Genomic DNA, 16,648 nt, shown 5'->3' with positions numbered 1-16,648 from the left:
AAAACCATAGGGTCAGTGAGAACCAACAGGAGCTGGCATGTGCCTATTCGGCAATCTAAAAGAAGGTGTCCTTCTAATGTGTGAGCTCTGACCTTGCTCTGGGTGTCTAGGGTTCTATAAATGCTGCATGGGCAGCTGGTCTGAAAGATGATGCCCATCTGTCAGCTCTGGCACAGCTCTGGGTGGTTAACGATGGAGAAAGTGTGCCACATGAGCTGCTGAGGACAAAGATAAAGAAGTGAGAAGGAAAAGATTGGGGCCATTTCTACACTTTGGGAATTGGATTCATGCTCATTCTTAACCACAGAGTTAGCAATGAAATTTGGATTTGCCCACTGTGCTCCTTGTTTAGTCCAATGAGTTACCTGGGGAAATAACTTCAAGTTCTTATATCTTTCGGAGGTGTGTTGCTTTTTTTTTTTTTTTTCTTAGATTCTGACGAATTTCTCAGTGATTATTCTGAGGTACACTGGTAACATCAAATAAGCCAATAGGCTGGTTTAGCTTATATAAATCACTTAACTCAACATCAAATGGAAGAAATCATTCACACTAAAGTTTTCCTTGGCTCAGACTAATAGAGTTCATGATTGATTAAGATCTTGGTCAGGCAAGGAGGCCCAACCTACTTTGTATCTTCAGTGCGACATATTAAGCATTTTTAGAGTTTCCAGGAGACAAGCTATGACCTATTCATTCGCCTACATTTCCTCCAGCTAAAGACCTTGACAAACTGCATATTGGATAACGAGGAGTCTGTGAATAAATGTGCGTAGATCAAGTAGGCTGTATAAACTAGAATACATTCATAGTCACCTGAACACCCCCACCAAAAAAAAGGAATAAGTAAAATATTTTCTTTGGCTTCAGCAACATAGGTTATTGTATTTAACTATTTAATGCTCTCTCTCTTATTTCAAACAACTTTATAGAATTATATTCTATATATAAAATTAATCCATTATGTACATAGCAAATAATTTCCTCTCTGTCAGCATAGGAGAAGTTATTTTCTGCATTAGGAACAAGGATTGATGATGGTCTAGACTGGGTTGTTTGAATTCCAGATACCAGTACTAGCAGACTTGATGTATTGACTCATTAAATTTCAAATATACTTAGTACTTTTAATTCCCCTATGCCACAGGCTCGAAAATCAAGTAAAAGTAAGGCTTGCTTGGAGGACTTTACTTCTCGTTGACACAATTTAATGCTTAAAAATCATATATTATACCTCTTCTGGAATTTTCAACAGAAGTAGCTCAGGGCCAATATTTCTAAATCTTTGTATACAGACAGCTCTGTATGTCACTAGTTTATCTTAAATTCTTGAGGAACCCTAAAAACTTACACTTAATCGAATTAAACTGAAAAAAAAATGTAACTCTTAAAAAAAAAAAAAACTCTTAGGTGGGGTTAATGGGTAAATTCAGTGTATGATATGTTCTAGTTTTTCTATAAATAATTATCAAGTACATGATCAAGGAATAATTATCAAGACATAATTATTAAGAAAATCATCAAGAAACTACTAGGTGGTAAGTACTTTACTAGGTACTAAAGTTGTGGCAGTGAAGCATATATACAGAGGGTACCTTTATAAGGAGTACAGTCCAGTACAGATCTGGACAATAATAAGACAATTGCAAAGCAGGATAATAAATGGGAAAGACAGGATGTACTGGATGGAGACTATTACAACATATGCATGGGTTCATAACTCAGTTTTTCAAGTTCTAATAAGGCTTTTTGAAGTAAGAAAAAGAGGAAATGAGTCAACAAAGAAAGTATAGGAAGGAAGAGAATAGAAAGAAGAGTATCCCAGAATAGGGATGTGCAAAAAATCTAGATATTATAGCTATTATAAATTATGCTATGATTTATGTTGATTATTGATAGAATAGGAAAAAAGAGGCAGATAATCAGTGTTTGAAGGTCAGTGTTGAGGACTGAGTTTTTATCAATTGTATGGAAAAAGAGGGGGAGGTAATGTTGATAGCAGGTTGGCCCCAGTATTCGTGTAACCTTACTACTTCTTCTAATGTGTGTCTCAGTGATATAAATGAGAGATCTCAACTGGAATAGCAACAGAAAGGCAATGGAAATAGGAAACGATATCCATAAAATAACACCAAATTATCAAAAATGTTGATAGATGGACAAAAATAAAATACCTCACACAATGTAATAAGCAAAAATTTTAGATCTAAAAAACTCATCCTCACATTATTCCTGCTCATGAAGATGTTCTTTTCTCCAGCATCTTCTTCAGGGCAACATTGACATCTTTATTTCTCAGACTATAGATCAGGGGGTTCAGCATAGGCACAACGATGGTGTAAAACACAGAAGACACTTTCCCTTCATCCATGGAGCTGACATTTGATGGCTGCAGGTACACGAATGCTAGAGAACCATAGAAGATTGTAACAGCCAAAATGTGGGAGCTGCATGTGCTGAAGGCTTTGGACTTACTCTCAGTGGAGTGCATGTGGAGGATGCTGGCAATGATGAAGACATACGAGCCAATAATGGTCAGGGTTGGGGCAAAGATGTTAAATGCACCGAAACCTAGAATCAATAATTCATTGACATAAGTACTAGAACATGAGAGTTTTAGGAGAGGAAGAAGGTCACAAAAATAATGCCTGATCACACCAAATTTGCAGAAATGAACCCTAAGCATGCAACCTGTATGAGCTGATGCACAAACCAGGCCTATAATATACACCCCCAAAATCAGCCAAGAACAGACCTGTGGGGACATAATGACCTTATAAAGTAATGGGCTATGGATAGCAACATAGCGGTCATATGCCATTGCAGCCAGCATGTAACATTCTGAGATACCAAAAATGAGGAAGAAGTAGAGCTGAGTCATGCATTCAGGGTAGGAGGTGCTGTTCTTTATCACAAAGTTCACCAGCATTTTGGGAGTAATGACAGTGGACTGGCAGAAATCAAGGAAGGACAAACTGCTGAGGAAATAGTACATGGGAGTATGCAAGTGAGAACTGAGCCCAATCAGTGTGATCATGCCCAGATTCCCCACCACTGTGACCACATAGACTCCTAGGAAGAAAAAAAAGAGGGGTAACTGTAGCTCTGGCTTGTCTGTTAGCCCAGCGAGGATGAACTCAGTCACTGTTGAGTGATTTCCTGCTGCCATTTCCTTCTGGGCAGTTTCTGGAGGGGAGAGACAAAGACATGGTTATTTGAGGGCCATCTTTGTTAGTCCTCATTTTCAAAGGGGTGCCTCATATATGATTTATTATTTAGGGGTCTCCTTCATCTGTATATGATCCTTTAAATCTGTGTCCATTTACCTAATAAAATTTGTCTTGATTTAGTATTTATTTTGCCTTATTTAAGTGTATTAAATTTACTTTATATAAAATACTCATATAAAATACTTCAACCACGTTCATGGTTAAAACCTCCTAGGTGTCAGGGTTGTATCCTTTCACTGTATCCAATCTATCGACAGCACTGGGTTTTTGTGGGTATTCAATCTATATGCTGAGCAAATAATCTGAGAAGCTGGACTATATGAAGAAGAGAGCATCATGTTTGGAGGAAACCTCATTAATAACCTGCTTTATGCAGATGACACAACATTGCTTGCTGAAAGTGAAGAGGATTTGAAAAAGATCAAAGACCACAGTCTTCAGTATGGATTACACCTCAGCATAAAAAAAAAAAATCCTCAAAACTGGAACAATAGGCAACATCATGATAAACAGAAAAAAGACTGAAGTTGTCAAGGATTTCATTTTACTTGGATCCACAATCAACACCCATGAAAGCAGCAGTCAGGAAATCAAACAACACATTGCCTTGGGCAAATGTGCTGCAAAAGACCAATTTAAAGGGTTAAAAAGCAAAGATGTAACCTTGAAGACTCTGGCACCCCTGACCCAAGCCATGGTCTTTTCAATTGCCTCATATACATGCGAAAGGTAGACTATGAATAAGAGAATTGAAGCCTTTAAATTGTGGTATGGCAAAAATATTCAATATCCTATGGACTGCCTAAAGAATGAGCAAATCTGTCTTGTAAGAAGTACAACTAGAATCCTCTTTAGCAGCAAGGATGGAGAGACTATGTCTCACATACTTTGAACATGTTTTCAGGAGGGATCAGTCCCTGGAGAAAGACATCATGTTTGGTAAAGTGGAGGGTCAGGGAAAAGGGGAAGACCCTCAAATGAGGTGAATTGACACAGTGGCTGCAACAACGGGCTAAAGCATAACAAGATTGTAAGGAAGGCGGAGGACCAGGCAGTGTTTCCTTCTGTTGTACATAGGGCTGCTATGAGTCAGAGCCAACTGGGTGGCAACTAACAGCAACAACAACAATAACAGGTTTCTAGAACATTTCAATGATCTTTTAATTAAAAAAAAATTACATTAACTAGGAGGACGTGAAAAGAACATGAAAGAAATAGAGAATATAGAATTACAAATGGGGTCTTTATTCTATTAAGAAATAAACAGATGATTAAATGATTATATTCACCAAGAAAGATTCCAAATGAATTACAGTTAAATTAAAAAATAAAAAACTGAATTTTTCTACCTCACATCTCAACCAAATAAACTCATAATAAATCATATATCTAAGCGTAAATGCTAAACTATAAAATTTCTGAGAGAAAACACTGAAGAACATCTTCAATACATTGGAGTAGTGTTAGCGTAAGATTTCGTAGAAAGGGCAGACACATACATAAAAACTAATCATAAAGATGTATAAATTTTATTTTATACAAATTAAAAAATACTATTCAAAGATACCATTAAAAATTATAAGCAAGCCACAAAGAGCACATGTATCTGACAAGAGTTTTGTAACCAAAATATACAAATAATATTAACAACTCAATAGTATGAAGACAATCAACCAAATTAAAATATAAGGAAACAATCTGAATAAATACATCCCAGAAGAATAAATACAAATAGTTAATAGGTTCATGAAAAAATGTGAAAACTGGTAGGCATCAGGAAAATGAAAATTAAAACAATAATGAAATATCAATAAACACTCAGAAAGGAATGACTTTAAAAAAAAATACTGACAATATCAAAATTTGGTAGGTTATGAAGCAACTGGAACTCTTACATAGATGGTGGGGGATGTAACATTGTCCAACCACCTTGAAAACATTTTGGTGATTTCTTAAAAAGCTAATCATATACTTATAACCCAATAATTCTCCTCTCAGTATACACCAAAAAAGAAATGCAACATATATGTCTACATACAAACTTACACAAAAGTGTGGATGGAAGTTTTATTAATGACAATCCAAAATGGGAAACAATCCAAATATTCACCAATAACAATAATAAATATAATATTCATTTTTTTTAATCTAATAAAGAATGAGCACGGATAAAGAAGCTCTAAACAACAAGGTTCACCAATTTGAATCAAAGCAGATAACAAAACAACACATATTTTTTTTTAGGGACTCATTGGACTTCTACACAAATATTAAGGCATTAATATATTGGGCCTTAAAGCAAGCTACAATTCCTTTCAGATGTTTTCACTGGTCTTCACATCTAGAAAACACGACAAGAATCTTACAGGTTTTACTCTAAAATATAGGAAATAGTAACAATGATTATAATATTTAAAATCTCTTAGAAAACTAGGAATAGATGGGAACTTCTTTAAATTATTAAAAAGTACATATATCAAACACCAACTTTTTGTTGACATCTAGAAAACTCCCCTGATAATGGAAATGAGGCAAATATTATCACTACTACTATACACATTCCTCATTCTACTGAGGTGCTAGCAAGTTCTATAAGGCAAGAAAAATAAAATTACAAGGCTAGGAAAGGAAGAAAACTATTATTTGAATGAAAGGTAGAAAAATAAAATTAATATAGACATGATTAAGTAGAAAAATCAAATTAATACAGAGAAGAAACTTTAGAAAATAAATTAATTTCATAAAATTTCTAGATGTAAGTAAATATTTTAAAAATAAATTTTCAAAGTTATATTTGATTTTAGTATTTTAAAATATCAGAAATAGTCTCATTTTCTTTCTGTGTATGTGTGCCTATATCATTGGATTAAAATTGTTAACATTTAATTAGGATAACTGCAGCTATTTTTATAAAACACAACCATCTCTATTTCTTTGTGTAAGGTTTCCAGTAACAGATTAGATTTCTTTAATAAAAAAAAATAATAGACACTATTTACTCAAATTTTTGTCTTTATTTTCAGCTTTCCTAAGTTGAAATTTCAAGGCATTTGTCCATTTCGATAATCATCAAATTTATTGACATTAGGTTATTCATTTTTTTTTAGCTTTTTTATGTTTGCTGACTGTGCACTGCTCTATTTCTGCGTACATGAGCTCAGTGATCTGTGTTCTCATTTTTCTTGATCACCTCATACTAGAACTTTGTCAATTTTGCTAATCAATTTAATAAACAACTTTGGGCCATGCTGATTTCATGAATTGTATTTTAATTTTATATTTAAAATATTTCTAATAACTTATTTTATTTTTTGTGCATTTTTAGTATGATTTTCTGCTCTTAATGTTTTCAAACGGAAGAGTAAATCATTATCTTCTATTTTCATTATCTTCTAATATGTACATATAAATTATACATTCCCATATAAGCACCAATTTAGCTGCATCTCACAAGTTTTAACATGTTAAATTGTCACTATCATTCAGTTTAAAATATTTTATAATTTATCCTTGATTTTTTTGTCCCATGGAATATTTACAAGTGTGTTGCAAACGTTCCAGAAATTGCAACATATAGATGTTTAGGATTCTGAAACCTTCTTGTTGAAGATAACCTTGAATAGAAACCTTTACTATGTGGAAAGTTCCCCTTATATTTATTAATGCATCATGTTTAAAGCTTCTGTGATATAGTATCTCAATGCCAGATATTTTTGTTGTTGTAGTTGGTTTGTGTTTGCCTGGAATATTATTTTTAATCACCTTTCTTTTGATCTTTCAGTGTCTTTATATTAAAATGTATTTTTGTTGTTTAGATGGCATGTCATTTTCAATCATTTTCCTTTTGATCTTTCTGTGTCCATATATTTTTTGTAAGACACAATGAGTACAAATAAAAATTAAAAAGTCATATCACTTAGAATAGCAGTAAGTTAGCATCAAATATCTAGGAATTAACAAAATAGGTACAATGTCTATAGACCGAAAACTCTAAAATACTATTGAAAGAAAATCTAAATAAAAGGGGAGATTTACCATGTTCACGGATTAGAAAAACCAATATTGGAAAGACATCAAGTCTTCTGAGATTCAGCTATGGGTTCAACATAATACAAATTAAAATTTCAGTAGTATTTTTTGGGGCTTGTCATAAACTTCATATTCAAATATATGGGCGAAAAATAGCTTCAACAATCATGAAAAATAGAAAAATTTTACAAATTATGCCACTAGATATCAATTTGTTGGCACATAAGAACTTTAGGCAGTGATTTTGGTGCAAGATCAGTAGAACAAAATACAGAACCTAAAACTGTATTCATGCAATTTTATAGCCACCTGCTTTATGACAAAGGTAACACTACTTTGCAGTGTGGAGAGCATTGTTGTGTGTGTGTGTGTTTTTTTATATACATATATGCATATAACCAGAACCAAAAACCAAACCCAGTGCTGTCAAGTCAATTCCAACTCATAGCGACCCTGTACGACAGAGTAAAACTGCCCCATAGAGTTTCCAAGCAGTGCCTGGTGAATGTGAACTGCCGACCCTTTGGTTAGCAGCTGTAGCACTTAACCACTACACCACCAGGGTTTCCTACATATATATATATGCATACATATATTTTTACATCGTTTATACATACATATGTGATAAACGTATGCAGATGCCCATGCTTAAAACCTTTGCCATTGGAAACCTCTGACATTGGAAAGGCATTTTTGCTAGAATCTCAATCTCTTCAGTCTATCTTGCCTTAATCAAGATCAAATTCTAACTTAAAGGAACCTTAAGCTCTCTAAGTGGATACTTTGTTGTTTCCAAGGCCCATGAATAACTGAACCTATAGATTAAATTTGCTTTCTATTAGTTATTTGTGATGATTTTCAAAATATTAGTCCACACTAATGAAACATTTCTCCTCTACCGATACTCTCTGTAAGTAAAATGTATTATCATTTCTCATCTTTATCATTTTTACGATCTGCCTACTTCCATTTTTTTCAGATATCAGAGTCCTGTACTTGAGCGGTAATTTTCTTCTCAGGAGTCACTACTCCCTAGGCCAGGTTTCCATGACACCAGATTCCCTTTTGTACATTTCTCCCATTTTACAGCCATGTTTCCTAGTTCCTATGCTCTCCCTTAGGGCTGGGGAATTGCTCAAGATTTATTCTTTTTAGAACAATCTATATGCTTGCCTAGACCTTCAACATTTCGTTTTTGAGACTTGCATAAAACAAAACACAATCTTTTTTTCCTTCCCCTACTATAAAACCTAGTCAGACTAGGACGGTGTGTCTAATTTCTGACTCTGGCTAGTCTCTGGTTTCCCTTGCCTCTAAATCAGCCCTGGCTATAATATTTAAACTCATAAAAAACAAAAAAGTGTCGATGAGGTAATTTGGCTATTTGTTGTCATCTTTTTTTTTTTTTTTACACGATTTATGGAAAATATCAGCTCAGAGAGAGGATTCCTCCTGGAAGGTATCGATTATTTATTTATTTATTTTTATAGTAGGATAAATAAAGAAAAGAATTTCCCTGTCTATTATGTATAATCCAGGTAATTAAGGGTTTAGTGTATATGGCAAAGATGACAAAAGGTCTGACCATAGTCAATTAAATGAGATTATAATTACCTTATATCAAAATGTCAGATAAGGTCATTGAGAATCAGAAAGCCCAAAGTGTTTCCTTCTGCCCTTTTCCTTGTTTTCATTATACAGGTGATGAGAAAGGGTGCAATTAGAAAGATCACTGAGACTTAAACACTATGAAATTTTTCTTTTCTCAGCTGAGCTTGAGCTTGCAGATTACCAGTTCCCCATGGTATGGTGCACACAGATTGGTCACTAAATTTTCCAGACACTGAAAACAGTTAAACCAAATAAATTGAAATTCAGCATGGCAAGGATTTGTTAAGGTCTTCATTTATTTAAAAAAAAAAAAAAATTCTTTGTATACAATATACACTGTTTTAGTTTATTTCCTTTGGGGAAAAAAAGAATAAGGGCAGAAATCTTTACTGATTCAGTAAATCCCATTAAGTAAACGGCTGGTTAATAATGCAATTAGAATTTCAGCTTGCACTGATACAAATACAATGTCTAGAGTATAATGGATAATAATACCTATAAGATCTATAACATATTCTCTCAAATGTAGTTTTCTGGAACTGGAATTCCATGAACGAGCAATAACAATGCTGAGGTGTTGGGTACTGGGATTAAGCCCGTGGCATTCATAGACTTTTAGCTGGTCACTATTGGCCACAAGCAGCCTTATGCACTTACTTCATTATACCATGCAGATATTGTAATTTTCTATGTGTGCCATGAAGGATCTCTGGTGACTAAGGGTTAAGCATTCATGCTAACTGAAAGGTAGGCAGTTTGAAACCACCCAGTGGCTCCATGTAAGAAAGACCTGGTCATCTGCTTACATAAAAATTACAGCCAAAAAAACTATGTGTGGCAGTTCTATTCTGTCATATGGGGGACTACGAATTGGCATTGACTTGACACACAGCAAGAAAATATGTGTGCCATGTAGTTTGAAGCACTGTGCTACACACTTATTACATCTAGAGTTTTGTGTTTACTTATGGATGTCCTTTTTAAGGACAGACATTGACAGGATGGAAAGAACTCAGAAGTTGTAAAGAGTTGGGAAAACATTTGAAGGTGATGGGATAATTAGCAAGTATGTTCATATAATTGAAGAGATTCTAAAGGAAAGAGAGAAGTATACAACTTTTACTTAATATAAGGAAAAATATTTTAATAATTTGAGTTCTTAAAAATGGATTGAGCTACACTCAACCAGAAACTTGATGATGATCCAATTTTAGAGACACTGTAGAAAGGATCCCCTTCATTGCACTTAAGATGAATTGTAAATAACTGTACTACCTCTTGCCCTTTTCCAGTCTTAGATCATATTTGGCTCCTTTCAGTTTCCAAGATATTTCACTTTCTCCTAGATAGCTGCCTTTTTATTTGTTCTTCCTTTTAAGTGATATACTCTTACCAACCCACTATCCCTTTGCTACCTGGCAAAATATTATTTCTTTTCATGTCTAATTTAAAATTCAAGTAATCAGGAAAATATTCTCCAAATTCTTGGAATAGGTTGGCCTTCTTTCTACATGCTCAGAAAGGAAGCCATAATTTTTACAACAGCAGAATTTTGGGCTGCAACCTATACCATCAACTAGATAGTGGAACGAGTCAGTCTTATTTTCCTTTGTATCTCCAATGTCTGGCACATCATAGGTGCTTAAAAAGTATTTTACAAATAAGTAAATGAATAAATGAATGAAGGAATGAATGAATAAAATAATTGAGAGGGTTATTTAACAAAATTCCAATAGAGATTATTTCCAGACCTAGTAGCAATTCAAATCATAAGGGTGGGTGAACATACTGACCTTTCTTCTGCTTGGAAGCCTCAATGCCAAATTTTATATGCAACTTCCTCTCTTCACCTTGGAGAATGATGGTAAGAATGTTGGTGTTGGTAGATTTATGTAACCACCATTCCACTCTCTTTAGTGTTGAGGGGGCAGGGCACTGTCCTCATCACAGAGTCATATTAGGTCAACAACTCCAACTGCAAATTTTCAGTTGGCATTTCCCCAGTTTTAGGGTAGTAAACAGCCTCTTCTTTCACAGTCACCTGAGTGGTTCTGGTTGCTGGTCTGTGAAGGTTTGCTCTGGGTTTGGAGATACATACCAGGCGCCAAATCACATGGGGATAAGTACTTTCCAAGGATTTTCATTTCTCAGGGAAAGAAGTTCTGGAGAAAAGAAGCAATCATAGTTGACATTTCCCCAGTCATCTAAACTTTTCTTTCAAGTGGGAGTTCCTGCCAAATCTAAAGTTTTTGATTAGTGGTAAAGATTTGTGCATAGGTATCACTTGGGGCTTTGTTAAAATATAGATTCTGATTTAGCAGGTCTCAGTGTGGTTTGAGATTCTGCATTTCTTACAGGCTTCTAGCCCACTTTGATTAGCAGGTTTTAGAGCATCAGTTTAGATTGGGCCTCTTCTTTCAGTACCATTGGTTCTTGATCATATGCCACCTCCTGAAATGGTTGAATGTCAATCAATTCTTTTTGGTATAGTGACTCTGTATATTCCTTCCATCTTCTTTTGATGCTTCCTACATCATTTAGTATTTTCCCCATAAAATCTTTCAATATTGCAACTCAAAGCTTGAATTATTCATTTCTTTCAGCTTCAGAAATGCTGAGTGTGTTCTTTTCTTTTGGTTTTCTATCTCCAGGTCTTTGCACATTTCATAATAATACTTTACTTTGTCTTCTTGAGCTGCCCTTTGAAATCTTTTTTTCAGCTCTTTACTTCATCATTTCTTCCATTTAGCTACTTGATGTTCAAAAGCAACTTTCAGAGTCTCTTCTGACATCCACTTTGGTCTTTTCTTTCTTCCCTGTCTTTGTAATGGCCTCTTGCTTTCTTCATGTATGACGTCCTTGATGTCATTTTACAACACTTCTGGTTTTCAGAAATTAGTGTTCAATGCATCAGATCTACTCTGCAGATGGTCTCTAAATTTTTTTTATATTCAAGATTGTATTTTGGTTTCAACAATGGGATGCAATGCTGGAAGTGCTCACTTCTCTATGCCAAGAAACTTTTAATAGAGCTACCTGGCCAATTGACTTGAAGAGATCCATATTTGTACCTATTCCAAATAAAGGTGACCCAAAAGAATGCAAAAATTATAGAATATCAATATCACACAGGAGAAAAAAATTGCTCAAGATCATTCAAAAGCAGTTGTAGCAGTACATCAACAGGGAACTGTCAGATATTTAATTTGAATTCAGAAGAGGTTGTGGAACGAAGGATACCATTGCTGATATCAGATGGATCATGGCTGAAAGCAGAGAATACCTGAAAGATGTTTACCTGTGTTTTATTGACTATGCAAAGGCATAAGACTATGTAGATCAAAACAAATTATGGATAACATTATAAAGAATGGGAATTCCATAACACTTGTGTTTATAAAAGGCAGTCATTCGAACAGAACAAGGGGATACCACGTAGTTTAAAGTCAGGAAAGGTGTGCATCAGGGTAGTATCCCTTCAATATAATTTTTCAATCTGAAAATAATCCAAGAAGCTGGACTATATGAAGAATATCGTGGCATCAGGATTTGAAGACAACTCATTAACAATCTGTGTTATGCAGATGACAGAATCTTGCTTGCTGAAATTGAAGAGGACTTGAAGCACCTACTGAGGAAGATCAAAGTCTACAGCCTTCAGTACAGATTACACCTCAGCATAAAGAAAACGAAAATCTTTACACTGTACAATAAGCAACACCATGATAAATGGAAGAAAAGATTGAAATTCTCAATGATATCATTTTATTTGGATCCACAATGAACACTCAGGAAGTAGCTGTCAAAAAATCAAAGGATGCATTACATTGGACAAATTTGCTGCAAAAGACTTCTTTAAAGTGTTATAAAGCAAAGGTGTCACTTTCAAGACAAATGTGCACCTGACCAAAGTCACAGTGCTTTCAATCACCATATATGCATGCTAAAACTGGACAATGAATAGGGAAGACGGAAGAATTGATTCCTTTGAATTATGGTGTTGGCAAAGAATATTGAATATACCATGGGCCGCCAAAAGAACGAACAAATATGTCTGGGAATAAATACAGTCAGAATTGTCCTTAGAAGCAAGAATGGCAAGACTGTGTCTCACATAATTTGGACATGTTATCAGGAGAGATCAGTCTCTGGAAAAGGACATCATGTTTGGTAAAGTAGAGGGTGAGAAAAAAAGAACAAGACACTCAATAAGATAGATTGACACAGTGGCCGCAACAATGGGCTCAAGCAGAATGATGTTTGTGGGATAGCCTAGAGCCCAGAAGTATTTCAATCTGTTGTACATAGGGTTGCTGTCTTAGGCTGGGTTTCCTAGAGAAGCAAAACCAGTAAAGTATATAAATATATATATACAGAGAGAGAGAGATTTATATCAAGGAAACAGTTCACGTGATTATAGAGGCTGAAATGTTCCATGTCGGTGGATCAGGATAGAGGCTTCTGATTTACATAGCTGCAGGGGCTGGAGAACTCAAAATCAGCAGGTCAGAGAGCAGGGCTGTTTCTCATAGGCTGTGAAGATAAACGTATCCTAAGATTAGCAGGTAAACTGCTAGCTCAAATACCAAGAACCAGAGGTCAGACGAACAAGAGGCAGCTGCAAGATCCAGAGGAAGCCAAAAGCCTTGGCAAGGGTGAGCAGGAAAGAAGTAGGCAGAGGAGGGTTGAGAGATGAAGGCTGAGGGGGTGATGAGCAGCCACCGGCCCTGCCTCTGCTGGTACCACTCAACAGATTCCATCATGGGGATGATCACATATCCAATTTCAACAGGAAGTAATCACAATACTATACAACTGCCAAAACACTGAGAATCACTGCCCAGCCAAGTTGACAGGCAACATTAACCATCACAGTTGCTATGAGCTGAAACTGACTCGATGGCACCTAACAATTTCAATAAGAGCATCAGGGCACATTTTGACAGTTATATTATTAATAGGTCTAGAAATATTAAAATAATGAATTACACCATTTACATTCTTGCATAAAATATTTTTATTTTATTTTATATGTAGTCATGATTCAATAAATAGGTACATGTTTTAAAAGTCAAATGAATTTATCTGTAACTGTATTTAACGTGTCCAAAATCAGTGAAAATTTGGAATATTAATGCAATATTTAACTTTTTTGTGATCTCTATTAAGCTAAATTCTGCTTGTTAATCTGATATTTAACGAGACTATTTTATTATTAGAACATACATTCCCTATTTCTTACATATTTTCACTTTTTTTTCCCCAAAACAGGAATAATTGAAAACAGTCTTAGATTGTAGTGTGAATCAAAGTAAATTTGAACAGTCACATATGGGGAGCTGTTATAAAACAGAGTTAAATAAATTAGGGTCAATTATTTTTAAAGGAGATTGAGATTGGGCTGTATCAGTATTTCTCAATTCTGACTACACATTTTAATCATCAGGGAAGTTTTTAAAAATCCCTGTATGAAGGCTACTCCCAATATAAATTAAATAAAAACCTGAGATTCTGGGGCCAGAGATCAATATTTTTTTAAACCTAAAAATATGTGTCCCAAACTGTAAAGTGCATAGGAATCCAACTGGAGATCTTGTCAAAAAGCAGATTTTGCTTTAGTAGGTGTCTTAGCCATCTAGTGCTGCCATGACAGAAATACCCCAAGTGGATGGCTTTAACAAAGAGATATTTATTTTCTCACAGTCTAGTAGGTTACAAGTCCAAACTCAGGGTGTCATCTCCAGGGGAAGGCTTTCTCTCTCTGTCAGCTCTGGAGGAAAGTCCTTGTCCTCAATTTTCCCATGGTCAAGGAGCTTTTCAGGCACAGGGACCCCGTGTCCAAAAGATGCACTCTGATCCTGGTGCTGCTTTTTTGGTGGTGTGAGGTCCCCAACTCTCCGCTTGCTTCCCTTTCATCTCTTGAGAAATAAAAGGTACTGCAGGCCACATCCCAGGGAAACTCCCTTTACCTTGGATCAGGGAGGTGACCTGAGTAAGGGTGGCGTTACAATCCCACCCTAATCTTCTCAACATAAAATTACAATCACAAAATGGAGGACAACCACACATGGGCTAACCAAGTTGATACATATTTTTGGGGGGACATAATTCAATCCATGACATTCCACACTTTGGCCCTCCCCCAAAAATCACATCCTTGCAATGTGTAAAACATATTCACCTCATCATATCATAGCAAAAGTCTTAACTCCAAGATCAAAATCCAAAAATTCCTCTTCATCTGTGAAATCTAGAAAAGAAGTTATCTGCTTCCAAAGTCGCAATGGCAGAAGAGGCACAAGCTAGACATTTCCATGACAAATGGGAGAAACTGTAGGAAAAGAAAGGATAACAGGTACCAAGCAAGTCAGCGGAACACATTACATTAGTCCTCAAAACTGCAAATAATCCTCTGTTCTCTGAGACAATTTACACAATGGCCTTGCCCTCCAGACTCTAGGTGTTGGCCACACTCTCCAGATTTCTGAGTGGAGGCCTCTCGGCCCTGGACTTCAGCTCCACCTTCCAAGCCCACTGGGACAGCAACTATGCTCTCTCGGCTGTAGGCGGACAATTCACCTAGTCCATCTGAGTGGCAAATCCAAGCTTAGAAACACCAGAGGCCATGGCCCCACCCTTTGAAACCCCAGAGGTCCTGGCCATACCTTTTGAGACTGAGCAGCCCAGCTTCTTGTGCTTCTTGTCTCTTCAGCTTCTGCTTCCTTGTTTCTTGGCCTCTCAGCTCCTTGGGCCTCATGCCCACACCTGCCCTGCTGGGGTAAAAGTTCCAAAGCCCTGTAGCTCACCGATAAGTTCCTGGAGGCATCCCACTCTGCCAGGAAGCTTCCTGCACACAGGCACTCAGCTCTCTCACTCCGTGGGTCAGCTCCAGACCATCTTGTGCTGGTCTCCTGGTTTTGCTGTTGTTGGTTCTCTGCAGCTGCCACTTCTCTGCTGTGCTGGTACTCTGCCAGGGTCGGAAATTTTTCCATTTACAGTTTCAAAACTGCTTCCACATTTTAGGTATCTGTTAGAGCAACACCCCACTCCTGGCACCGAATTCTGTCTTAGTCATCTAGTGCTGCCATAACAGAAACTTCCAAAAGTGGATGGCTTTAACAAAGAGAAATTTATTTGCAAGTTGCAAGTCCAAATTCGGGGCATCAGTTCCAGGGGAAGGCTTTCTTTCTCTGTCAGCTCTGGAGGAAACCCCTTGTCCTCAATCTTCCCATGGTTAAGCAGCTTCTCAGGTGCAGGGACCCTGTGTCCAGAGGATGCACTCTGCTCCTGGTGCTGCTTTCTTGGTGGTGTGAATTCCCCAACTCCTTGCTTGCTTCCCTTTCATCTCTTGAGAGATAAAAGGTGCTGCAGGCCACACCCCAGGGAAACTTCCTTTACCTTGGATCAGGGAGATGATCTGAGTAAGGGTGGCATTACAATCCCACCCTAATCCTCTCAACATAAAATTACAATCACAAAATGAAGGACAACCACACACAACCTAACCAAGTCGATACATGTTTTTGGGGAGGACATAATTCGATCTGTGACAGTAGGTCTGGTGTGGAATTTGAGATTATACATATTTTTTAAAAACTCTCAGGTTTTGCCAATGGACCACTCTTTGTGAATCAAAGTATTAGATGGTGTTTTGACCCTCTTCCATTCTTATTATCTCAAATTTAAGCAAGTTCTCTCATGCTAAGACATTAGAAATCTTTAAGCTTTAGAATTGTAGTGACTGTGAGATTCTAGGATATCTAAAAGAGAATATGTGT

General features: G+C 36.3%; 1 protein-coding gene across 1 annotated transcript; it reads right to left on the bottom strand.

Annotated features, from left to right (window-relative positions):
• Positions 1–2,236: 2,236 nt before the first annotated feature.
• Positions 2,237–3,193, bottom strand: LOC126060678 (olfactory receptor 8G1-like). The gene has a single exon (XM_049856906.1). The coding sequence runs from the start codon at positions 3,167–3,169 to the stop codon at positions 2,237–2,239; it is 933 nt and encodes a 310-aa protein (XP_049712863.1). The 5' UTR covers positions 3,170–3,193.
• Between the last annotated feature and the right edge of the window lie 13,455 nt (positions 3,194–16,648).

The sequence above is a fragment of the Elephas maximus genome, chromosome 17 (assembly GCF_024166365.1).
Source record: "Elephas maximus indicus isolate mEleMax1 chromosome 17, mEleMax1 primary haplotype, whole genome shotgun sequence".
In the NCBI taxonomy this organism is placed as follows: Eukaryota; Metazoa; Chordata; class Mammalia; order Proboscidea; family Elephantidae; genus Elephas; species Elephas maximus.
This window is presented reverse-complemented; position numbering and strand designations above follow the sequence as displayed.